General features: G+C 35.0%; 2 protein-coding genes across 6 annotated transcripts in view; one reads left to right on the top strand and one right to left on the bottom strand.

The window, feature by feature from the left end:
- Positions 1 to 25,899, top strand: part of hiw (MYC binding protein highwire) — a 145,267-nt gene that overhangs the window by 13,600 nt on the left and 105,768 nt on the right. The gene's annotated exons all lie outside the window — the stretch shown is intronic.
- On the bottom strand, positions 33 to 25,155 carry LOC106622529 (uncharacterized). Of its 4 annotated transcripts, none has more exons than XM_070109770.1 (7): positions 24,954 to 25,155; positions 4,877 to 5,451; positions 4,250 to 4,459; positions 4,012 to 4,179; positions 3,174 to 3,333; positions 1,067 to 1,198; positions 33 to 1,003 (listed from the first exon to the last, which is right to left on the bottom strand). In XM_070109770.1, the coding sequence occupies exons 2-7, from the start codon at positions 5,225 to 5,227 to the stop codon at positions 447 to 449; spliced, it is 1,578 nt and encodes a 525-aa protein (XP_069965871.1). In that variant the 5' UTR covers positions 5,228 to 5,451; positions 24,954 to 25,155; the 3' UTR covers positions 33 to 446. The 4 variants fall into 4 exon arrangements, with proteins under 4 accessions (XP_069965871.1, XP_069965873.1, XP_014097211.2 ...); XM_070109772.1 differs by having other exon boundaries at positions 4,877 to 5,307; XM_014241736.3 differs by having other exon boundaries at positions 4,877 to 5,307; positions 25,094 to 25,112.

Raw genomic sequence — 25,899 nt, 5'->3', positions numbered from 1 at the left:
AATATTAAAAATCTTAAATTAATTAAAGAAAATTTATAGCCTGCCAGAATCTATAAAATTTATTGACAAAAGAGTAACTTGATAGTAAAAACAGTTAGATTCGGTTTTAACCTTATATTTAAATATGCATTAAATATCTTATTTATTTAAATATTCTTATTTATTCATATTATATATATATACAATACAATAACTTCAATAACCTATAGCTATAAAACTTAATCGTTAAATTTGGTAAAACAGCGTATTTGGATTTCTTGTAATTTATAACAGTTTATTCCCCCTACTGCTACTTCCCCTATTCGTATACATATTTATATACTACTGTTCAGTATATTTTATATAATATGTATGTATTATAATTTATTTGGCGTGGCAAAGAATTTGCATAGCTTCTCTTAATAACACTCTACTGCTTAGTCAGCCTCCACTCTTGGCTAGCACACTCACAGATCAGTCTTTAGGAGTCCCGCATTTTCGATCTGATAGACGATTTGCGTTTCCTTATATGTGCGTGGCTCGGGCAATACAACGTCCAATTTTTGTTTCTTTCGCCGCTTGGCCACTTGCAGCCACACAATGACACCGATCAGTATGAGTAGTAGCACCAGCGCTAGCACGCCTAAAAGTATATATATCAAATAGGAACGTGGCTGACAATTTGCTTCGATGTATTTGTTCAACAAGACAAATTCGTTGTTGCGACGACTAGCTGCGATCATTTGCCCGTTTGTAGGTGTTGCCACCACTTTGGTTGGCTTTGCCAGCACATATATGTTGTCCACATTATTGCGAAAGAACGTCTGTTTGGGTATCGGCGGTTTCTGTGCTGTGTCCAAGTCACTGCAGCCATAGGTGTTCTCATAGCGTAGCTGTTTGATGTTGAGCGCAAAGCGTTCGTTAAATTCCAGCGGACGAGTTTCCCCTGGCAGCTGTAGGGTGTTGTTGTTAAATTGCAGTTCAAGCAGTTCGCTGTGTATATAATCGCGGTGAATGTGTATGCCTGGAAGGGTTGTAAGTGATTTTTTTGCAATCTTATTATTTTTGCGTATATAAACTAGCTTACCTTTAAAGGCTATCGGACTAGTGAGACCAAAATAATTACCGCGTATTACAACGCTCTCACGCACGTAGGCCTCAATCCACTCAGCGTCGATGGCCGCGAAATAGTTCTCTGTGATGCTGAGTTTGTTGATAACTGAAAATAAAGAGAATCAAATGTTTTGCTTCTGAAAAAAACTTAGACATGGTGTGCGACTTTGCTAAATTATTATGTTTCGCTTGAGAATGTGAGTGGTGTGCTGTGTTTATTTAAATACGTGCTGAATTTTATAAGGTGAAATGAATGATTAGAAAAATTATTTTACACGCCAAAACCATCTGATAATTTTATTATAATATATTGTTTTAGGTTTGTGTCTTTGATAAAAGCTCAGATATTTATTGTTTAAAATATAGCTTATATAAAAATCCAATAGTTTATAATTTACACTCAGTACTTTTTAAGTTAATCTGTGCAGTTTTCAAATTTCATTTCGAATTGAAAATTTTAAAATGGCTTAAATGCAAAATTAAAATAGTACCTAGTGTGAAATTAAAAAAAAAAAAAAAATTTGGCGTATTTCGACAGTTTATTAAATACCATACTTAAGTTTACAACGTTCTAAGATGTAAGTGAGTGAGTGATTACTCGGAGACAAATAAACCGATCACTATCAAATTATTTCTGCATATCCTACCATATCCTTTGATCTCATCAACATTTTTGGTACAATTTTTGGTTTATTATAGACTGTATGGCATTTTACACTAAATGTGTTTCTAGAGAGATTTTTTCTGAGGTTTCATACACGAAGAAAACCGGAATTACTGCAAGCGGAAGACTTTTATAAAGAGTGATCCATTTCGAAGTTCCCTAACTGTTTAAAGAAAAAGAACCCAGAAAATTCCAATTTAATGGGGAATGTTTATTATCATTTGAAATAACATTCTTTTGCATTTATTTTTTGAAGATTATCTATTTCAAATGTAGGCCGCGACTACGTCTCAGATGGCCCATCCGTTGAGGCCAATTTTCGATGACTCGTTCGAGCATTTTGACTGGTAACTGGCACATGACACGCGTGATGTTTTGCTCCAAGCATAGACTTTAGACTTTACATATCCCTACAGGAAAAAGTCTAACGGTGTGATATCACACGATATTGGTGGCCAAACGACCGGCCCAAAACGTGAAATTATCTGCTCCCCGAAGTCTTCTCTCAATAAATCCATTAATTGATGCGATGTGTGGGAAGTAGCGCCATCTTGTTGAAACCAAATGTCGCCGAGATCACGAGCTTCAATTTTAGCCATTAAATAGTCGGTGCGATACGGTCGCCATTGACGGTTATGTTCTCACCGGCATCATTTTTGAAGAAATATTGACCGATGATTCCAAGCGCCAACGAATCACACCAAACCGTTGTTTTTTCTGGATGAAATGGCATCTCTTAAATCTTTCCAGGTTGCTCTTTGAACCAAATGCGGCAATTTTGCTTGTTTATATACCCATAGAGCGAAGCGATGTCGCGTGGGATGGTCGAGCGGCTTCAGTTCTTGCACAAGCTGTATTTTGTACGCTTTCAATTTAAGATTTCGACGTAAAATGCGTCAAGTTGTTTTATACGTCTGTCCAAGTTGCTTCGAACGGCGCCGAATCGACTCTCCGCGATCTTCGTGTACATTCTCAGCTACGGCCGCTGTATATTCTTCACTGCGTGCTGGACGTGGTCTATTCGGTAAAATATTATCCAATAATGAATGTTGAGTCTCAAGATGGGTGATGTGATGGTGTTGCGAATAGTACGCTCAGTAGGCCATAAGTTGAGCGAAACGCACAAAACCAATTCTTTAAAGAACAAAAATAACATGACAGCTTGACACAGTCACGTAATCTGTCAAAAAAGGCTATTGAAAAAAGTACCTCTTGGATCGTCCGATATTACCGCCATCGGAGATCGAAAACTCGAAAAGTATTTAATTCTTCAAATATGTATATTTATACATTAAATTTTTGTGGCAATTGAAACTTCTATTAAAACTTAGTAATGTGAGTTTTAACCTTAGCTAATCCCATAACAACCGATATTTATATGAATCATATACGTATTTTTGTAATCATGTATACTCACTTTTAAAGGAAAATGCATGGGAATGCACTTCTTGAAAATTGTTGTTGTGTATACGCAGTGAGTTGAGCACCTCAAGTTCATAAAATGCTTTCGATGGCACATTTGTGTTAAATACACAGTTACGAATTTCCAGTTGTTCGACGGCAAACTTCTTGAAGGCCTGTAATAAAAAGATATTGCTTAAAGTGGTATACATATTTTAAGAACAGAGGCAACTTTATAAATAACAGCTATACATGGAAAAATATTTCTTACCAGAGGTCATAGAATACGTTCCTAAATTTTATAATCTCAATTTCGCAAGATCATCACGAAAGAATATTCACCTTTTAGTATTACCGATGAATGATTAGAGCTTGGGTATGGATTTCAAAACAACTTTAACGTCTTTGAACTATCGATTTACCTTCGGGTAACAATTATATAAATTGTGGCTCCTATTTCGTCTCCTCGTCAATACATGTTCAAGGAGAATAATATTAGAATTATTGTGAGCAATGAATTCCTACTGAACGGCTCCGCATATCGAAGGAATTTATTAAATATTACCCAGGTCTGATTCTAAAAACAACTACTAATATTTTATTAAAACACTTATTTCAGATTCTGGCAATTATAACTTCTCTTTAAGAAGTTAAGTTTATATTCCACATGATTATTATTTTGGAAACCATATTAAATATTCTATAAATTTTACGATTCTACGATTTTTCTTCTACGGTCTTTTTTCAACCGCTTCCTTTAACTCCAGCCCGTAACTAACCCTATACCCGCGTATAAACCACCGAAGACTTCAGTTTGTAATATTGAATTTATATGAATTAGGCTTATTTCTTACCTGTGGTTCTATTCGTTTAACGAGCACATTATCCATTTTCAATAAAATAGCACGATCCTTGAGCGTCGTAAAACCGAATGGATTTATCACATCGATGCGTCCACCGATAAATGAGATCTCTTCTATATTACCGTTGATCGCATGCGAGTCGATCAACTCGAAATTTACCTGAAATATATAAGTATATATTTATATGCTATATTTTTACCAAGGGTTTTGTTACCTCCCGTAAACTTACCTGATCGAATTCGATAATGAGCGGCGTATTGCTTGCGTAGCGTGGAAATGCCAATGCATACTTGTTCAATATCAAATTTTCCACATTCTTGAAATTGATTTTGCGCAAACCTTGCGTATCTTCGAGTGCATTGGCCTCGATAGTTAAGGATCTGCAATTACTTATTTCTACTTGGAACACGTAGCCGATCAGGTGAGGCAGTTGTAGGCGCTGAGAAGAGAAAGAGTATAAGGGCAATGAATAATTAAAGGAAACTCAAAAGCTAACGGCGTATATGAGTCATCACTGCATATGCTCTTAGTTACATGGTAACGGGTGCTCCAAAAATTTTTGTTTAGTTAAAAAAATGTTTGCAAGTGTTTCTGACTATGTTTAACATATTTTTATACCCCTTTTCTTTGCGAGAAGCTGCTCATTTCGGAACCGCAAATATCGCACCACTATAGTATATAGCTGCCTTTTAAACTAACCGATCAAAATCAAGGTTAAAGTTTATGCTTTTTTTGTTAGGTGAAAAATATGCAATATACTTTTGGAACACCCTTTACTATATAAAAATGTGTGTAAATTTCTGCGCTTGTGCGTAATTCCGTTAGATTTTACACATTCGTGTGTGTTTGCACTTACCTGATTCACATGCTGACAATCACAAGTGAATTTAGTGTCATGCGCTATACAAGTGACATTCTGTAAGGTACCCAAAGGCGGTGGGATGGGTTGAAGCGGTGGTATTGGCTGTGGTGGCTGCCAACCACTGCCATTACGGTAGTAATCGGCGCGAACATAGGGTGCAGACAATGTGAGCAATGTCGTCACCAACAGCCAATATGTTGCTGTGCCGAATTGTTGCTGATGACCTCGACAGGTCCGCCACAGCCAATTGTTTTGTCTCTTATAATTTATTAATATTTGTCGGTGATTTTGCATTTTTTCTTGTGGCGGATTTGTATCCACTGTAATCAGCGATGTGGCGGCCATTGCAACTCTTTATATTGCAGGCAATTTATCATAGTTTTTTCAATTACATATATCTTTTTAAACACTGCTTTAGCACTTTTCTAAGTTAATTTATTAAACAAAAAATCAATTAAATTTTTTTCTAACTATTAGTAATTGTATCACTGTTTCACTCGAGCTCTTCCCGACAACTGGCGAACTGATAAGATTGCTCGGCTGGCTTACACTCTGTCATGTTATTGTTACTAAATACCAACAAGTATAATTGTTTTTGTTACTCGATATCATTTTGCACACACATACGCACCATATCTATAGCATCTGTATTGGTTTGAGGCGATGAAAATGCTCCAATACAGTTTAATGCCATGAAAACGCAAGCTAAATATATATTCGGCGCTTGAAAGTTGTGTCATTATTTACATACTAGTACATATACATCCATGTGTTCGTATATACATACTAACGGTTAATGCCTTATCTTATCGCTCAACCGTTTTTCGCTGATTTAACGCTTACGAAATACGGGGAAATATTTCTTGTTATTATTTTAATATTTTATCGAAAACTTTATTTGCTTGAGCATTTCCTTTATGATTATTGACGGCAAATACATACCATATACTTATATGTACATACAAACATAGAGTTATTAGGTTAGTTTAATATCGTTCGCAGTAGATCATAAATACAATAGGCTAATTAGCCGTTGTTGGTACAAGAGACTTTCCGATTCTTAATATGTATAAAACCGCCCGTCGTTCTAGTAACCAAGTAGCGTTTAATTTTATGGTCGTATACCAAGGTTCCGAATATGAGACTTCGTCAGTTATTTCATATCAGTCCCTGGAACGTCCAACTAAAGCATTAAGAATAATTTTTCGTCGACACTGGAAGTTTTTGTTGATGTCTGCTATCTCTAAAGTAAATGCTATTCTTGTACCAAAAGACCTGAATCTTTTGCTAAAACGACGCCGAGTAGAGGTCGCAGAAGAGATGCCTGACGATGTAGTTGAGTACCCTACAGCCTATCAAACCATCAAATCGCATCATTAGTTTTGACGAGAGATGTAGGTTTATAAATATAACGTCGAAACTGTCCAACAATCTAGCGAATGGCGCTCCTAATCGAAAAACGTTAAAGTCGATCAACAATCAAGGTGATGTTCATCATTTTATTTGATTACCGTGGTGTGGTTCATCATGAATTCGTTTCACAGGCTCAAACGATCCCGTCTACTTGAAGCAATTAGTTGTAAACGACTAGATTTGTGTTCATTCATGGATTTTTCGCCGCTAAATACGCGGTCACATTCTATGGTGATAAGTACGGATTTTTTAGCCAAACATGAAATAAGAGTCATCATTCATCACCGTATTCGCCAAATTTGGCTCCCTGTGACCTACATATTTCTATTTTGAAATCTGAAAAATCCGCTTTAGAGAACGCGGCATGTGTCCTTTGAGACCAGTAAAAATCATTCGCTGAAGCAACTGAAGAAAATTGGATTAATAAGATTATTGGCCCAAAATAAGACTATTTTGAAGGTGACAATAAAGATTTGTTATAAAATACGGGTAAAATTTGATCAGATGATACAAGTATTTACATTCTTCAAATGACATGAGTCAAGTATTCAGTTTACAACTAAAACTCTACGTTAACGTTACACTATTTTGATATCATTAATTGTCATGCTGCATTCTGCTCATGTATTTTAATTGCTTTGAATTATTTGATTTCTTTGAAAGTCATTTGTCAGGCGTGCCGTGCTACACACATTGAACTCAATTATTCATAGAAACTATTTAGATAATTCTTATTTAAATAAGCAACCCCTTGAATTTTATTTAAATATTTTGGGTATTAATTTTTTGATGCTATTCCATCTCCTGTATAATTAAATATATTTTTAGCTTAAGATTTTTATTTTAAAATTTGTTGACTTTGCTCTCATATTAGCTCTCAGTTAGTTAGAAAAATCCGGAAATTACTAGGTAGTCGCAACCTAAAAGCTCTATATTTATAGGCCATAAAGTTCTATGGAGAGACCCTGCATTTCTTCCATTTTAGGAAATCTTTTAAGGACAAACTACATACGATTATGTGTGTATAGATCCAGACTTTGATTTCAATTTCGTACAGGTCTTCTTTGAACCTTTGTTAACGAAGTGCTCTTTCGTTATTTTTATTTTTGCTTCACCCTGACTTTGTATCGATATGGATACTATATATGTATGTATTAATACTTTTCCGTCCACTTCTAAACGAATAAATAAATAACTTCATTGGTAGCGCAGAGAATGTAGCAAGCTCATGATCACTGTTCAAAATCGGTAGCGCAAACTCTTCCTCTAATAGGCTTAATTGAATTCGAGGTCTTGCGCAGAGTGTAAAAGCACAGCTTTGAAGCTGCCTTTGACATTCAGTGGGTCCCCTATAACTATAACGATCTGTGATTTTTTCGCTTGCGTTGCATTTATTTATTTATTCATTTATAGATTTGTTTGTTGACTCAGTACATTTCATTAGCTACTTTGCATACATCTATGTACGTTGCAAACCCTTTAGGAAAAATAATTGGATCCGAACTATTAAGCGTTCAAAGATACTGATTTATGTTTTTTTTGGAATTCTATCGCAACATATTAGAAAGGTTGGCCGGAAAATCCTCGTAGTTAAGAAAATTTCGAAGCAGAATAAAAATTGATAGGTGTTTAGTCAAAGTAGCACCATAACCAGCATTCATCTTCATAGAAGTATATCCATTTATATCCATAGAAGAATACTTCGTTGTTGCATACCCTCTTATTTGAGACAAAGATTGTAAACTAAATTTAGACTTAGACCACTTTCAACACCAGTTATGCATCTAAATACACGTTAGTTGAAAAGTTTCTAGGCTCGAAATGAAAAGGTACTGTTTTTGGTACGAAATATATATTTTTTCCATATAATCTTCAATACACTTATTCTAATGAAAAATAGTTTTTTTGTGCTGCAAACCAGGTCTTTTCTCACGTATTTTTTCATCCAGCTGATCCAAAATGCAATAATATTCAGAGTTGATTGTTTTTCCTTTCTGTAGATAATCAATCAACAAAATTTCTTTTGCATCCCAAAAAAATGATGCCAAAACTTTCTTTGCTGATCGTTGTGACTTTACCTGCTTTGGAGCTTTCTTGTTTCAATTTAGGATCGTGGTGGTAGATCCAAGTCTCATCCATAGTTATAAAACGACGCAAGAAATCGGTTTTATTCTGCTTAAAACGCTCCAAATTATGCTGAGAAATTTGTTTTCAATCCAGTTTTTGTTGAATTGTTAACGTGTGCGGCACTAAATTTCCAAACAGCTTTTTCATATGTAATTCTCCATGTAAAATATGAATTACTTGATCTCTGAGATGCCTATGGCATTAGCAATTTCACGCTTAGTCAAACTTGGGTCTTCATTAACAATATTATGAACTTGCTCAATGATTTCTGGTGTGGTTGTGCTTTTGGGTCGCCCTGCGCGTTGATCGTCTTCAATTCTAGTACGACCACATTTAAATTCACCAGCCCAAAATTAACGGAGCGTTTTGAAAGTGAGGACTCCTTATACACTTCTAACAATTGTTCATAAATTTCTTTTGCTTTTAATCCTTTCAAAATAAAGAATCTAACCACTGCGCGATATTAAATTTTTTCCATATTAAAAAAATACTCTGACACGTCAACTTCAAATGGCATGTAACCAAAGAACTAATTGATAGAATGACTTTTAACTTTGCATGTGTTTTCACGACAAATGTACCAACTTGAGAAAAAAAAATTGGATTTATTGGGTGTATGAATTAATTCGTGCGGTTTTTTTTCGAAAATTATGACTTTATTGTGAAAAAATTGTTATACATTTAATTTTGAAAGTATTTCCCATCGGAAGCTCCGATGTTTGCTCATCTTTCTGGCAGTTTGTGGATCCCATCTCAAAAGAACTTCTCCGGCTTGGAGGTCAAGAAAGAATGGAGCCAATTTCTGATACCCTGTTCTGAAGTGAAGCGTACTCCGGTGAGGACATTCTGCATTGATCTGAACAAGTGGTAATCGGAAGGTGCTATGTCTGGGCTATAAGGCGGGTGAGGTAGAACTTCCCACCCACAGTTTTCCAAATAGTTTTTAACTGGCCTTGCAACATGTGGCCGAGCGTTGTCATGATAAAGAATTATTGATTCGTGTCTGGTCGTTTTTCCGCGATGGTCTTTTTCAAACGAATCAATTGTTTTCGGTAGAGGTCCCCATTGATCGTCTGACCCGATTTCTATAGCTCATAATAGAGCACACCCTTGTGATCCCACCAAATACATAGCATAACCTTGGCACCATGGATATTCGGCCTTGCCGTGGATGTCGATGGTTGGCCGGGCTTCACATACGATCTCTTGCGCTTTGGGTTATCATAATGAATCCATTTTTCATCGCCAGTGACAATCCGATGCAAAAATTACTTTTTTTGGTGGCGTTGAAGCAACATTTCCGACATGCAGAATCGACGTTCGACGTCTTTTGGCTTTAATTCATAAGGCACTCAATTTCCAAGTTTCTGGATGAATCCTAATGATTTTAATCGTCTGGAAACGATTGCTTGATCAACTCCTAATACTTTTGCAAGTTCTTCTTGCGTCTGGCATGCATCTGCGTCGAGCAATGTCTCCAATTTTTCGTCTTGAAATTTTTTTGGCTGTCCGGGTATTTCTCCGTCGTCTAAGTCGAAATTGGCACTTTTGAACTGTGCAAACCACTTGGCACGTTCGTTCGGCTAAAGCATGGTCACCATAAACGTCCAGTAAAATACGATGGCTTTCGGTAGCACTTTTCTTCATGTTAAAGTAATGAAGAAGAACTCCCCGCAAAAACACTTTATCTGGTACCAATTTCGACATATTCAAATGAAAACGACGCGAAATGACAGTACCTTTGAAATAAATATAGCCACAGATGAACACGCGAAATACAACTAGTAGAGCATTAGGCTAACACAGACAGATCCAGACACAGACTGGGCTAGTAGAGCACTCTCTTCTATTTCTCTTAGAAACCCGCACGAATTACTATTTAATTCAGAAAAAACAAAAAAAAAAAAAACAGTAACTTCGGTTGCACCAAAGCTATACAAAAGGGTCCTACAAGAACTTGATTTTGACCGGTCAGTTTGTAACTCAGCTATATACCTATATATTCATAGACATATCTCGCCAAATGAAAAGGTTCAGTTTGTATGGCAGCTATAGGTTATAGTGGTCCGCTATCAGCTGTTGCGACCAACGAACAGCTTATTGGGGAAAAAAAGGACGTGTGCAAAATTTCAGATCGATCTCTCAACAATTGAGGGACTAGGCTAAATCGACTCAGCACATCATTTTCATCATTTATATATTTTATATATTTTATAGGGTATCTTATGTTTCCTTCTGGGTGTTATAAAAACACGTGTTCGGGGCAAACTTAATATACATCTTTTTCACAAAACCTTAGAATATATGTTAAAAATGACAAAAAAAAGTTGTTGGTTTTATATTTTTATCCTTCACAAATGTTTTTTTAAATAAATCGTTTGTATACTTGCCCTTTTATTTCACCAACACACTGAATTTTTTTTATTAAAAATATTTTTCTTTTCAACTTATTTATTGTGACTTAATATCAAAAAAGCATCGAAAATTCTTAAACTGAACTCCATGTCTATATTCGGTTCATAATAGTCTATCACAGTTGAAAAGAGATAGGTTTGGTTGGTCGGAACCAGGATCGCAAATAATGTATTAACTTTACTTCTTAATTTCAAATACCGGATTAAAAATAAATTTAATCCCAAGCGTTTTATTAATTAAGAATAAAAAAAAGAAATTGTTTTAGAATTAGCAGTTTTTCGCCTTTGCGTACTTTTTGTTCTACTTTTTTAAACTAGAGCTCGCACAGAGCCATCATCTTCAATACTCCAAAGCACTGGTCGACGAACTTATACATTCAAATTAAAAAAATTCAATTTTTAATCCAAAATATCTGGGGTTAAAAATTTAAATTTTTATTGGGAAATTCGAATTCGAATCAATTTTTAGTTCCGTAATTAAAATTCGCAATATCTTCTATAAATTATCCCATAAAATCGACTTTTTAATTTATTGGATCTTTCTATAAGAAGTTGATACATTTATCAAAGTATATATTTGAAATATAAATGTTCCGCTTGCCGATTTCCTGTTTTAAATTCGTTGGAATGAATAAGGTCATTTATGTCGCTTTTGTTATAGCTTTTGGCATCTAAACATCATGCTTTTAGTTACGTTGTTGAGTAGAAATGTCTATTGTTGCTCATATTAATTAAAATTTTTTTGTCATAGAAAATTTAAGGGATCGATAGTTTTGTGAAGTTTCAAGATTCATGACTGGATATACTCTTTTTTGCATTCTTAGCTTGGGAAGAGCGGATGTGAGTTGAGTTCCATGCCAGTAGGAAAGTTATTCGACTGCCATTTGTTTGGATATTTGAAACAATATTTTAAGAGTTCCCCAGGTTTAGTAGTATCTTTTCGTATAAATTTATAGGAAAACTCATAAAATATTTAACTTTCAATCAAAATTTTGTTATTATTGAATAACTAATACAAAACCAATATACTTGTAGATGTGTGAGACCCATAATATATACATGTACACATATATATGTATATGCAAATAATTTGGGTACAATATGAAAGTAAAATTTTCTTGGGAGTCGCCGCCCATTAAAAGGTGATTGCATCACACTTAAGGGAACCCATGTGCAGTGACATCTCCCCATACGTCTTTTATGTCAATCTGCTTGCTTGAAGATTTGCCTAAGTTTTTTGGAGATAAATTGAGCTTTGTAAATATTTGTTTTGGAATTACATTGACTCTTCGTTTTGTACATATTTTTGTGTTGACTTGTCAATAAGCGCCAGAAAATATTTATCTGCTTTTAAAATTTACATAATATATTTACAACAACCAAAGCTGTGATTAACATTGATATGACACACACACAAGTGAGTGTCTACTTACATAACCAGCGTTTGTTGTCAGTCACCCGCGGTTGTTTCGTTAAAAGCTAAGATTAAGCATTCAAGTGATTATCAACGCTTAACGGCTAAGTAGCATGGATCAGTGATCGGGCGGTCGATCAAAAAAAGTATGAAACATTTATTAAGAACCACGACATGACACCACACTGCACTTTACATACACATCCAACCGCATTTTTGTACAAACACATTAACGGTTTGAGGTATGAGCTGAAGCTTCGAAAGGCAGTTGGAAAATGTGGTGGGCGGAAGGCGGTTAACAGTTAACATGCCTGCGGTTAACAAGCCACAGCCCCAATTTAAAGTACATCGTTATTTTCACTTATTCTGATTACAGTTACTGTTCATGTGCCCTGACTGCCTGACTGAGTGGCGACGAACTGTCACAGCTGTGCTGTGTGCGACGACGCATCAGTCACCAGTGGCTTGCAATGTTTGCTATGAGTCTCTTTAACAGTGTGCAATGATTTTATGATTGGAGGAAATTAAATTAACGCGAATTTTTTGTTTGTGTTGTTGAGTTGCATTTCCTGTATTATGGCACGGTTGGAATTCTTCTGCAACATGAGTGCAAACATTTAGCTGATGAGATTTGATCTGATCTTCATTTTCATTTGCATCTAGAGTGTCTAAAATTAGACTGGTGTGGTATATAGTAGAACTGTAGCTATGACTATTATTTAACAATTATACCAACACATCACATGTTTCTTGATAATCAAAAGCAAATGAACCTGCAATTTTCTAATAGTTTTAGAGACTAATCGACGCTGATTAATACCCACCTATATTGGACCATGAACAATACTTTTCTCCTTTTTCTATATATAAGTTTGCGAAAATTAAAAAATATCTCGTTTCATAGATTTTGTAGGAAATTGAATGCTTTACAATTTACCTATTTTTTACAGTACCAAGCGAAAAAATTCGATTTTTTGATCCACCATAGTGGACATGGACATAATTAAAGACAAAGGGCTTTACACATAGTAACGTTGGATTTCAACACATCCACTACTACTAGTATCTATACTTATATAGTGCTAGATTATGTCGTCATTTGATATCTACTCAAAACTACGGGGAATGCAGTACTATTTACCACATACCATAAGTCCAACTATGCAGTAATACTGTTCCAAGATGGTGTCATAGAATTGAAATTTTCAGTTCTTCAACGTTTTTAGTTATTTCCACTTCCACTTCCACTTCAACACCAAACGTCGGAACGTTGAATTGAGTGCTAATCGCATCAATTAATATTTTTATCGTGAGAAAATATACTTTAACTTACATAAAATAGGAGGTTTCGGTGCTAAGTCCAAATAAAAGGATGCTGTTTTATAATTATTTCTTGAATTTTTTCTGGTTCTACATTAAGTATACAATTAGCCTATCGGAGCTAGTCCCAGATTTTCCGTTGAATATTTTACGACTAGAGTGAACCCGTTTAATCCTAGATTCAAATCTCGGTTGAGCCAAAATCTAAAGTTATATAAATAAGGCATTCAGTTCCTCTTGCGAGCAGTGCTAAGCATCCGAATGCGTCCGAGTAGTCGCGACAATTAAATAAATACCTTCAGTTGCACTGCCTAACGCACTAGCGATTAATTACAATGAAAATTTCTATGTTTATATGTACATATGTGTGTATGTGTCATGTCATATGATTGGCTTAATTAAGTTGTTTAAGGTTTTGCTTGCTTGCTCTAAACAGCCATAACTACTTTGACAAACATAACTTAATCAATTGTTGCGAATTTAAACTAATTATTTTTTAATTGTAGAGAAGCAAAATAAATGCATAAATAAAAAATTGTGCAAAATGCGAAAATTCTCATTTGTCAGGTATGTTTTGAATTAAATTATGGCATACTTTGCGGTTGCAATAAAAATGCAAATAAGCGTTTGCATAACAACAATTTCTAATTGAAGAGTAGTTTCACTCAGTTGGCGTTAGTTCATATATATTCATTGCATGTGCACTGTAAAAAGTCTAATTTGCAAATACTTTTCCAATGTAACGGCACTTTGATTTCGCAAAAATAAGGAGGAAAGTGCTAAAAAAAAATTTACTTATTGTAATTGCTATTTCATGGATTCAATTATATTGTTGTTAATTTTTACTTTTCCCAGTAAACGATTTTATTTTCTAAAATTATGCTCTTGAAGCGAAATTAACTAAAATATAATATCGGTGTATATACCATATAAATTTGAAATCTGTGATTGGCGATGACATATCTCATCGTTTCCATTGTACCGTACGTCTTGATATTGTGTGACAATTTTAGAGCTACTACAAAACTATTTGGGAAAAAAACTTTTGGTCTTCGTCCGAACAAAGATCGAATGCTGGCAAAAAAGATGCCTTTTTGTTACTTCCCCATTTAACCCTGTTGTTCAAAGACTCGCCGTAATTTGCAATCATTTGGATATGACAATGAATTTGTAGGTTAGGGTGGGTAAAACAAAACGTATGTTTTTTATTTCGCTTCGTACTCTGAAAAATTGGCTGATAGATACTTCTAAGAAACGCTGTGCAAGTATGAGCTCTTAATTGTTACGGGAAGTTTTTCCACCTAACAGTTTTATATATTTTTTTATTATCAGATAGAAAAATTCTTATCTCGTTTTCAACCACTTGAAAAAGTATTTCGTTTTGTGGATTTTATGGGTCTAAATTTTTGCATTCAACTGATTTAGCACAGTTAAAATGATCCGAAAAGTTAATTTCATAATGCCTTTGTCTTAGAAACCCTCGTCTCTATTGGCTAAGATCTGGGACAGTTGATTTTCACAAAGTTTTCTTGAGACACATTTTTAAAAGTAAAATTATTCCCCACAGACAGGAAGAGGTAATAATAGCTTGCTGCCAGGACCGGACTATAAGTTGGATACATAAGAACCTCCTAACCAAGCTTCTAGGCGAGTCACTGTCGATGCGTGCGGCCTGGCGTTATCGCTTTAAAGGCCAATTCCTCTTTTATTAGCCATACAAAGAAGTTTCGAGTTGATTTGTAGCGACGACTTTAAGCGTATATAATTAGCCCATCTCCGGCTCAGCTATAATTATATGTACATATGTGAAACTTTAAAAGCGTTTTTTTCAAAACTCCTTTTTTCCAATTGGCGAGACAAATAACTTTGACAATTTTTATCGGATCGACTTAAAATTCTGAGATTATATTTAAATATGGATTTTGCATAGAACTACTTAGGGAAATTTCGATTAATTGAACAATTTCTTATAGCCAGTTAATTAGAAAATTATTGACTTAAAAAGAAAATTTTCTATTTAATGCCTACAATGTTTGAAAGAATCAATATTTCAATAATATTTTCAAATTTCCTTACGTAATTCTGTGGGTATCCTTATGTAGATTAAGGCGGTTTTTTTTATTTTGTTCCAGGACGATACTTGTGAATGCTAAAAGTCTCGCCGCAGTGCGTTTAAAAAAAAACTATCAATGAGACATCGCACGATTCATTTATTATAATTAACAAAATTAACCGAAAATATTTTCCATCAGCTTGAGGTTCAAACTTGATAAGTGTTTAATTAGTTCTGGAAATAAATGATTAGATCACGAAAAAAAATTAGTGACTCATGGTGTCACAATAAGACTGTCTTTAGTGGAATTGAATGCAAGGAATACTATATATACAGTGGGTCACAGCTTATTTGATACAGCAGTCGATATAAATTTCGAATCCTAATATTTTCTAAACTGAAAGGAATATTGAAAAAATTTAAACGCTATATTATAGAGTAAAGAATAGCAGAATATATATAATCTACTTCATTTATTTCAAAAATATTTTATTTTCAAATATATGTATATAAAATTAGAATTACTGCTTAATTTCAGATCACAGCTTATTTGATACAGTTCAATTCATTCTAAAATAACATAAACAAATCACTTTCCATCTTAAATTTTAATATTTTGTGTGGAAGCCTTTCGCCTTAACAAGAGCCTGGATCCTGATTGGCATTGATTGCACTAACTTTTGTGTGGTTTCTAGCGTAATTTTCTGCCATTCCTCTAGTAGCGCCTTTTTCAATTCCTCTTTGTTCGAAATTTTGTGGCTTCGAAGGTTTTTGTATAATAATGCCCACAAATTTTCAATAACATTCATATCAGGTGACTGTGCCGGGGGTGTCATCAAATGGGGACAGTTCCATATGAGCCAGGATTGAGCGACTGCTGCTTTGTGTTTTGGGTCGTTATATTGATAAAAGCGGAATTTTTCTTTTATATCAAGATTCTCGGCACTTTGCAGCAAATTCCTTCTTAGGATATTAAGATACATATTTTTGTCCATTGTCCCTTCAATAAACTACACCGGCTGCGGACATACAACCCCAAACCATCACAGTTCCACCGCCATGTTTCACCGTAGCTCTCAAGTTCTCCTTATTTAGCTCTCTATTCTTTTTTCGCCAAGCGTAAGACATGCTGTCGGACCCAAAAATATTGAATTTTGACCCGTCTGAAAATATAACCGTGTTCCAAAAATCATGGTTCTTACAAACATGTTCCCGAGCGAACTTTAGTCGACATATTTCTTTTTTTTTTACTAATAAATGGTTTCTTACGAGCAACTCGGCCATTAAAATCATGTTCGCGGAGTACGCGGTGGATAGTTTCAGCATGCATGTTTTTCCTAATTCTTGCTGAACATCTACAACCAATTTTGGAGCCGATAGTTTGGGGTTTACCTTGATTTTTCGAACAATATAGCGCTCGTCGGTAGCACTAAAAATTTTGTTTGGCGCGCTTCTGCCTTTATTTTCCACTCGATTTTCATGTAAATATCGCTCAATGATGTGATGTACAGTGGAGGCACTAAGGTTCACAATTTCACCAATTTTTCGAACCGATTTACAATTTTTAAAATGGTTTATGACCAGTTCACGCTGCTCAATTGTTGTTACTAGAGGAATGGCAGAAAATTACCCCAGAAACCACACAAAAGTTGGTCAAATCAATGCCAACCGGGATCCAGGCTCTTGTTAAGGCGAAAGGCTTTCACACAAAATATTAAAATTTAAGATGGAAAGTGATTTGTTTATGTTTTTTTAGAATGAATTGAACTGTATCAAATAAGCTGTGACCTGAAATTAAGCAGTAATTCTAATTTTATATACATATATTTGAAAATAAAATATTTTTGAAATAAATGAAGTAGATTATATATATGAAATTCTTTACACTATAATATAGCGTTTAAATTTTTTCAATATTCCTTTCAGTTTAGAAAATATTAGGATTCGAAATTTATGTCGACTGCTGTATCGAATAAGCTGTGACCCACTGTATGTATTTAAATGTCCTAAAATAAATTGTAAAGACATTAAGCTAATGGAACCTTCTAAGAAATAAACTGGCAAATAGTTAAATACTAATATTTTAGTTTAACGAGTTTATTTTCAACAATATTGTTAATTTTTTTAAACAAAAAGAACGGGTGAACTCGTTTTAACTTACTTCCCTCTGAAAAAGAATAACTTTTTGTGCTTGAAATATCTGTCCAATGCCAATATTTTCGAAAAATTCACATAATAAGTTAGATATCGATACCTTCAAAATATTTTGTTCAGTGTCACTTTCAACGCCGCCTACACATTTTGCAAATATAGAAAATGTATGTGAATACGAACGGCATTTGTTAAGCACTTTCTTGCCTTATACGTTTGGCAACACATTTCACAGTTTTTTCAGCAAAATTTCGCGCACTGTACTCTCTTCGTCTACGACACCGCAGACCTTTTGCACAGGCTCTTTAGCCACCTCGTTGCTATTTTGCCGCGCATTATTAATATTTAATAATAAGTAAAAATATTCGCAAAAGCAACAACAAATTAATTAAATGAAAACCAGCTTTTCGTTAATTAGTAATCGAAGTCAGTAAATATTTTTGTTTGTCAAACAATTAAAATTTATTTCTAAGAAGCTCACCACTTCCAAAGTCACTGCCACTGTATGCCGCGCGTTAAATTTTTGCCGCCTACAGCCCGACCACCGCCCTTGCCTGTTGGTCGACTGGTTTATTTTTTTTTTTTTGCCACAACTCGTTGTTTTTCTCCGTTTTGCGACGCTTTTAACCTTCAATTCCTAAGTTTGTTTTGTTTTCATTTCAAATTTAGCTTGTCTATTTTGCATGTGTGACATATATAAGTACGTAAACACTTTACATATTCACGTCTGCTATATTTAAATATGATCGCTTACACGACCCATGTCGTATTAAAAGCGCGAGCGTACATGCCTCTGTGTAATACTCATGAATCAATACTGTCATTTTTAATGTTGGAATTAATGTTATCGCTGTCAATATTTGGACTACATATATGTATGTATATATATACTCGTATAGCTTTCATTATGTATACTATATATATGTATGTATCTACTATATATATACATATATATTATTTTGGAAATTTTGGTATATTAACAGTTTAGAAGTTCTCGGTTTTAAATGCAATGTTTCTGTAAATCAATTTTAAGCATTATGAATAAATTGTTTTTAATAGTAAGATATTTCTATTAATTTAAAAATGTTTTATGCCCATTATGAAGCCACCGGGACATACCAAGCAATAATTAGAAGAAATAACCGACGAAGACATTATATGTATTTTCGTTTGAGGGATTATATTATATGTATGTATATATGTTATTTTTGAGATTCGAAATACATGCGAAATTGTTTCTCGGTTTTTGAACCAAGTTAGGGATGTATGGCGGATCACTATAAATCGATAGGGCAAGAGTCCAATACCAAGCAAAGATTTAACAAAAATTGAAAGTCGCTGTTTTCCGTCAAAATTAAGTATTAAACGACTTTAATAATCGGCAATTAATTTTGGATTCCTTTGATCCCGTATCCGATTTCCAGGATAACCTCCGGTAAAAGGTGTCTGAGAACTATCTCAAATTCCAAAACAAAAAAACTTATAATTACAATAGGTGAATACAATTCATGATAGAAGGACTAGTAAAAATCCTGCTTTTTGACAAAATAGTGGCTTCCCTAAAATAGTTGTTTTTTGTAAAACAATTTATACTTCAGAGTGGCTCAAAAGTTGAAATTATTATTAAAAATGTTAATCCTTCGATCATTACCTGACAAATATTTCAAAGAAGGTCGCTTGAAAATTTCAAGAAAAAAACGTTTTGGGAGCCGATCAAATATATTTCAATTCAATATATAAGTATGTGCAAATGTTTGTTTTTCTTAAATTCACTAGTGGATATAACCCTTTAAGTCAGAAGGAGTTAAGCAGCAGCCGTTAGACATAGCATTCGATAAAGGTTCATGTATTTGAGGTTTGGGTTCCGTTAGATTTTAATTTAAAGTTCTAGTAAAATAGCATAAATATTTCAAAGGATTTTTGTACATTTTTGACTTTGGACTAAGCTTTTCTGGAGCTGTTTGTCGTCTTATAGTTTCAATATCAATTTTTCGTCCAATTATAATAATAATTTTAGTCATGTATGTTCATAATTATATATGTAGTATACCTAAAGTAGTGCTGATCTAAGCTATTATCACTTACTTTGTAAGGTTGTAATAAATATATACATACAAACATATAATATGTTACAACTGCGTGGGTGTGACAGCAAGCAAAGTTGATTTACATTATTTTAGATTTTTTTTTAGCATTTTTAGTGTTACTTTTTGGTCAATCGAAAAGTTCTGTTACTTAGTATTGATTCACCTTTTCGTCTATATCTATAGTATTATATAAATTTGAAAATATAGATAGGTACACCTATAAACATATACATATGTATGTAGGTGTATCTATGAATATATGTATGTACGAGGTTTGTTCAAAAAGTATCGCGAATTTCTTAAGAAAGTGTTTATATATAATTGAGAATATCTATTTTGTCCCTTTCAAAGTAATTACCCCTAGATTTAATACACTTGTGCCTCAAAGCACTTAAAAAAGTAATTAATGCACCATTAATGTGTTGTTTTTAGCCAAATACGACCTTTTTACAGAAACTCATGATGCTCAACCCTGCAATCGAACATGACGCTCTTTTTTCGGTTTTGGCTGATGCGGCAGCTACCATTGTGATGATTGAGCTTTGATTCCCATGTCATAACCATAAACCCATGATTCGTCACCAGTTTTTACCCTCTCAACATCTCCTGAGCAATGTCAACGTGACGCTGTTTTTGGCCTAAATTGAGCAATTTCGGGCCAAACTTCGCTGCGACCCAACTCGGCACGAGCCAATCGATATGCTTGGTTCCCCAGCATTGACAATTGGCCAATACTATTTTCTTCACTTCATTAATGTTTTCGTCCGACGTGTTGACGTGCTTGGGCGCCCGGCATGCTCTTCGTCGTTCATATCTTCTCGACCATCTTCTGAGAACATTTTGTACCACTGATAAAAGTTGTTTTTGTTCGAGGTAGCTTCATCATATGCCACAGTCAACACTCAGAATGCGTCCGAGCATTTAATTTTGTTTTTTACACAAAATTTTATACAAATTCTTTGATCCATTTTTGGAAATAAGCAACAATCCAAGACGAACCAAAACGCGTCCAAGCAAAGCAGCTTAACTAAAATTAACTAAACATTCAAAATGGTCGACTTTGTCAGCATTAGTAAGGGATATGAGTCCCAACATAACGCATCAAAACAATCAGAAATCGAATACTCGTAGCACGAGAAAATTCAAAATTCGCGATACCTTTTTAACAATTCTCGTATATATCTAAATAGCGTATGCAAGTCAGCAAGCTCTGAAATTTTAAAGCGATTTTAGCTTTTTTTAGGTGAACTCTCCATATTCCACATTTCGTGCGCTCATCGCCATGCAAATAAAATTTGAAAGGTTGACAGACACGTTGCAATATATTTACATATACATATGTAGGTGTGTAAATATGTACTGATCAACTTATTAAAGTGTCATAAAATTGCAATTTGTTTCTATAAATGAAAGTGAGACCTTAGCTGGCAGCAGCCAAAGCCCAGTGCAATTCCTTCTGTGACACTACCTACCCAACTACCCTTCCATCTCTCCACCACACTCGTCCCCTCTTCTCCCCAACACACCTACTTCGTTAATTTCATTCTGCAATTGCATAAATAGCAAACACATGGTTAGTCAGTTCGTCAAATAGTATGTGTGCCTATAAAAACATCTTGTTTGCAATATTTTACGCTCGTTTTGTTTACGTAATGAGCCAACGAGTGTTGTGCACTTCATCAATCGGTGTTTTAGCGGCCCGGCGAGGTGAATGGTGGGCACTGATTGCAATCGTAATCGCATTTTCGCAAAATCCCCTGTTTTCTTTGTTTTTGCGATTATAATTGCGAATCTTTTTTTTCTTAATTTGGTGTCCGCATTATTGAAAGTCACACATTTTGGGGGCGTGTGATTTACGTAAACAGTAAAACGAGTGCAAATAGCTTATAAAGGCGAACAGTATCAAAGAGTATTTTAGAAGTGCCATCGAGCACGTTTCGGTTGCAAAAGATACCCATATACAATGTATATTGTACGGACGAATATTGCACTTTCTTTCGTTTTTATTTTGCCATAAATTTCAATATTCACTCACTATTTATTTTCATAAATGCGAAAAATGCGGAAAGCATAAATGTGCAGCCTGCCCGGCTGCTTGTAAGCCCTGCTCCGTGCGGCCTCCTACTTTCCTATGCCTCGCTCAGCATCTCACGGCTCGTCCTCTGCACTTGTCGGCGCCTCAAATGCGAAAATAATGAAAACAAGCGCGAAAGTGAATAGCAAACGCAATTGCAGTTGTAGCAGCAAAGACAAAGGCTAAATATGCAAAAATTCTGAGATTTGCCATATACTCGTACGTGACTTCTAAGCGCTTTCGTATAAACACCATATGGCTGGGTGAAGCTGCAAGCTGCAGCCAACTGTTCGCGATCACCAGTGTGTGTGTATTGCGTTTGTTGATGGAACGCATTCCAGGAATATGTAACCCAGTAGGAAGTTGCAGACGATTTACTTGTAATATAACTGGGGAAATGAAGAGTTCGAGTTTAATGGGAAATCCGGACATATTGTCCAGGAAATTATCCTTGCCTTAGATTTCTAAAAATAGCTAGAGTTTTTAGCATAATGGTCGATTCCTAAAACAGAGCGCTTATTACTCGGTAGATCGTTCATTTAAACCTCTAAAATTATTTAAAAATTGTTTAACTATTCAATGCCAACACTTCGAGCGTTCTAGGTTTTCAGCAAAATATGCAGAAATTACCATTTTAAGATTTTATAATGTTTCCTCATTATCTTTAATTCCAAGGAAAAAAAAAAAATCAGTCTATAATCGTGAAGTTATTGCGATCGAGTAACTATTTTTATTTTGTTGATTTTTATTTTGTTTAGACTCAGTTTGCTCTGCATAAATAAGTGCTAGACTTATCGTCTTACCCACATATGCATATCCATTCTTCACTTCAAATGCCCATGCATAAAAACGATAAGGGTTTGATACAAGTTGAGTTGCTTAGTGGCGAGTAACCGGAACGGATGCAGATTATATCCGGACAAGGACTGTCAAATCGGCAACATTTCTGAATATATCCCTATTCCGCATATTCGAGGAATCTTTTCAGTATCTATAACAACAACCTAGCGAACTGGGAGTTATGATAAAATCTGAATTTTGAACGCTCTTGAGAAACTTGTGACCCTCATAAGCGGTAAAGTTTAGTATAAATATATTAGAGAATTGAATTCTAGTTATTTAAATAAATTGATTGCATTAAATGCTTGATGGTTGGTCGCGATTCCGAAGCCCTAACTGCTGTTTTGTCTAACTTTGGTCGCCATTTAGCAATATCAAATTTCTAAACAGGTAATCATGGGAGAATTCATCCGTGGCACACTAATATATTGTTCCGATTCATTTATCGATTTTGGCATCGGCCGGGTCCTTGCCAAAACTTGTGCATACACATATTCCTACAGTACCATAAATCTTTAGTATTTAACCCTAATCAGGATATATTGAGTTTACCACGAAGTTTGTAACACCCAGAAGGAAAAGTCGGATACGCTATAAATTTTATATATTAAAATGAGGAGTTGCATCTATTTAGGCATGTTCGATATACGCTAAGTAGTTCTCAGCCTTTGAGATATCGATCTGAAAATTTGCTCACGCCCTCTTCTACTGAACAAGTTGCTTATTTGTCGAGTCGCCGATATTGTACCACTATATCATGTAGCTGTCATAAAAACTAGATTATTACGCAAGAAAACGCTACAATTTCTGAGGATATCGTTCAGATCGAGCTATAGCATATAGTTGCCATTCAAACTGGTCGATCAATGAAGATCAATATCTTTTTATACCCTTTTATGCTATAAGAAATGTGACTGTGTACGGTATTATAGCTTCGATGTAGCCGAAATAACGGTTTTTCTTGTTTTTGCATTTATTTAATATTTTGTTTTTATCGTTTTGAAGTTCCTATATCCACTTGCTAGAGCCAGACATACATACATGTACATATACAAGTATGTACATCTTAATGTACACAAAGTATGTTTGGCACACAGTAAAATACCAGCGGCGCATGCGGATTTTGTGACCCATCCCGCCCCTTCGTGGAGAACTTTGCGGGAGCAAACACATACACAGACGTCGACATCGAACCTTATGAACTTTTCTTCCGCATAAAGTGTTCGCTTTTAACTTTGTGGCTTCTGCTCTTTCAGTTGCTTTTCTAATTTGTTTAACCTGCTGTGTGTTTGCACTTTGCTGAATGCGAAATAAAATCTGTGCTTGTGGCAAACTTGGCTATACAGTGGTGGCTTGAACTGTAGCGACCGCCAGCCTTACTTGCCTGTGCGACCATTGACAACAACAATGAGAACGGTGGCTTGGGGCATGCGTTGCTGGCTGTGCGCAACGAATTTGCATCCCAACTTGGGCTTCGACTACAGCCAGCCGTGTCTGAGTATTATGGGTATGAGTATTATGGATATGCATGTGTGTGGCTGTGTGTAAGCGTGTGGAAGTAGCGACAGCTTGTTGATTTGCTCATTATTCGCTTATATGCTTTATGTTCTTCTATTTTTCAAACACTAAACCCTGTCTCATTAGCAGTTCGCCTTATTAACTTATTTCTTCTTCTTATTTTGCCCTAATGCCCTTGCTTTTGTTGCTATTCGTTTAGAATAGCATATTAAAGTATCTTTTGCATTCAATTTAAATGTTTTTTTTGCATAATTTTTTTTACTTGTGGCCTTCTCTCGGTAATTAAATATAGAAATTTACGCTCATAACATTGACCGTTTCACCGTTGGCTGTTTGCTCATGTCTATACGTAAGTAAATATGATTGATTGTTTTTTCATAAGTCTGTCTGTTTATAAGAATTTTTTTTCTGTTCTGTTTAGTTGCCACTTGACTCGTGCTTTATGCGTTTTAGAAATTCATTTTAATGATTTTTTGCACATATCTACATGTGTATCGGTGTGTTCGTATATATATTTATTTTTGTTGCTTCCAGCTGGCCGTTTTTATGAGTTCCTTGAAATTGTTTTCTCTTTGCATTTTTTTACTATCAGATCTTTCATTTTACACATAAGTCTAATTTATATAATTTTACGTAATCAAATAATAGAAATTTTCTTGCCTTCTCTTTTTTATTTATTTATTATTATTATTTTTCTTTTTTTTTAAATTTAATATTTTCAACATCACACTAGTTTTTGAAAGAAATTCTGACACGCGCACAAATCTTGCACACTCATGTATATAGGTATGCACACTCACAAAAGTTGTCATGTACCCGCTTTCGAATTCGCTAGATCTACCGGTCGCAACGTCAGATTCTATACTGATCGCATACCAGAGCTGGCGAGCGAGTCAAGTGAGCTGCAGCACATACTCACACTTACTTACGTGCCCACTTGTGTAGTTCATTTGGCGCGCTTCATAGTTTCTATAGCCAGCCCAGCAACGGTGTTGGAGCCACTTCCACTCTACCCTTGCGCCCACAACCAACATCTGTCTCACTCTACGGTAATAAAATCGTGTGCTAAACGACTCTGCCGACTTAGAGCCTCGCTTGGCGATGTGTCGAAGACGCTCTATAGCTCTCAGAAATCAATTTTCACTTCTTTCGTTTGTTTATTTATCGCACGCTGCATTTTGTGCTTGCATTTATTGATTTTGTTTACATTTACGGCATGTTTTGTGCGCTCTCAAGTCGCTTGGCACCCATTTTTGCTGCTCCATTCTTTCCATTCTTAAACTCACTCCAATCAGTGTTTTAATGAAAACAAAAAAAATTAAGAAACTTTTGTTCACTGTTTCCACTTTGTTTTGTACTCTGCGTCCACTTTGGTTTCCGCTCATTCCACAAACTCTACCATATTCTTTTGTCACTTGCGGTTGCGTTGTGGTTTTGCTTGTGTTTGTTGCTTGTTTGATTCCCTATTACACAACACAATAGATTGAATAGACTTGTCTGACATTCCTCTAATCTGTTCTATTGTGCTATGGCATAATAAATAAGATATAAAAGAGATAGCCGGAGCAATCGGTGCGCGGGATGTGGTGGAATGTTGTGTTGCCGC

This window comes from Bactrocera oleae, chromosome 5 (assembly GCF_042242935.1).
Source record: "Bactrocera oleae isolate idBacOlea1 chromosome 5, idBacOlea1, whole genome shotgun sequence".
NCBI lineage: Eukaryota > Metazoa > Arthropoda > Insecta > Diptera > Tephritidae > Bactrocera > Bactrocera oleae.
This window is presented reverse-complemented; position numbering and strand designations above follow the sequence as displayed.

Coding starts and splice junctions, on each gene's coding strand:
- LOC106622529 (XM_070109770.1), bottom strand. CDS start 5,227: ATGGCCGCCACATCGCTGATTACAGTGGATACAAATCCGCCACAAGAA. Junction 4,460..4,876: donor ATTGTCAGCATGTGAATCAG/GTAAGTGCAAAC, acceptor TTCTCTTCTCAG/CGCCTACAACTGCCTCACCT. Junction 4,180..4,249: donor TCATTATCGAATTCGATCAG/GTAAGTTTACGG, acceptor TATATATTTCAG/GTAAATTTCGAGTTGATCGA.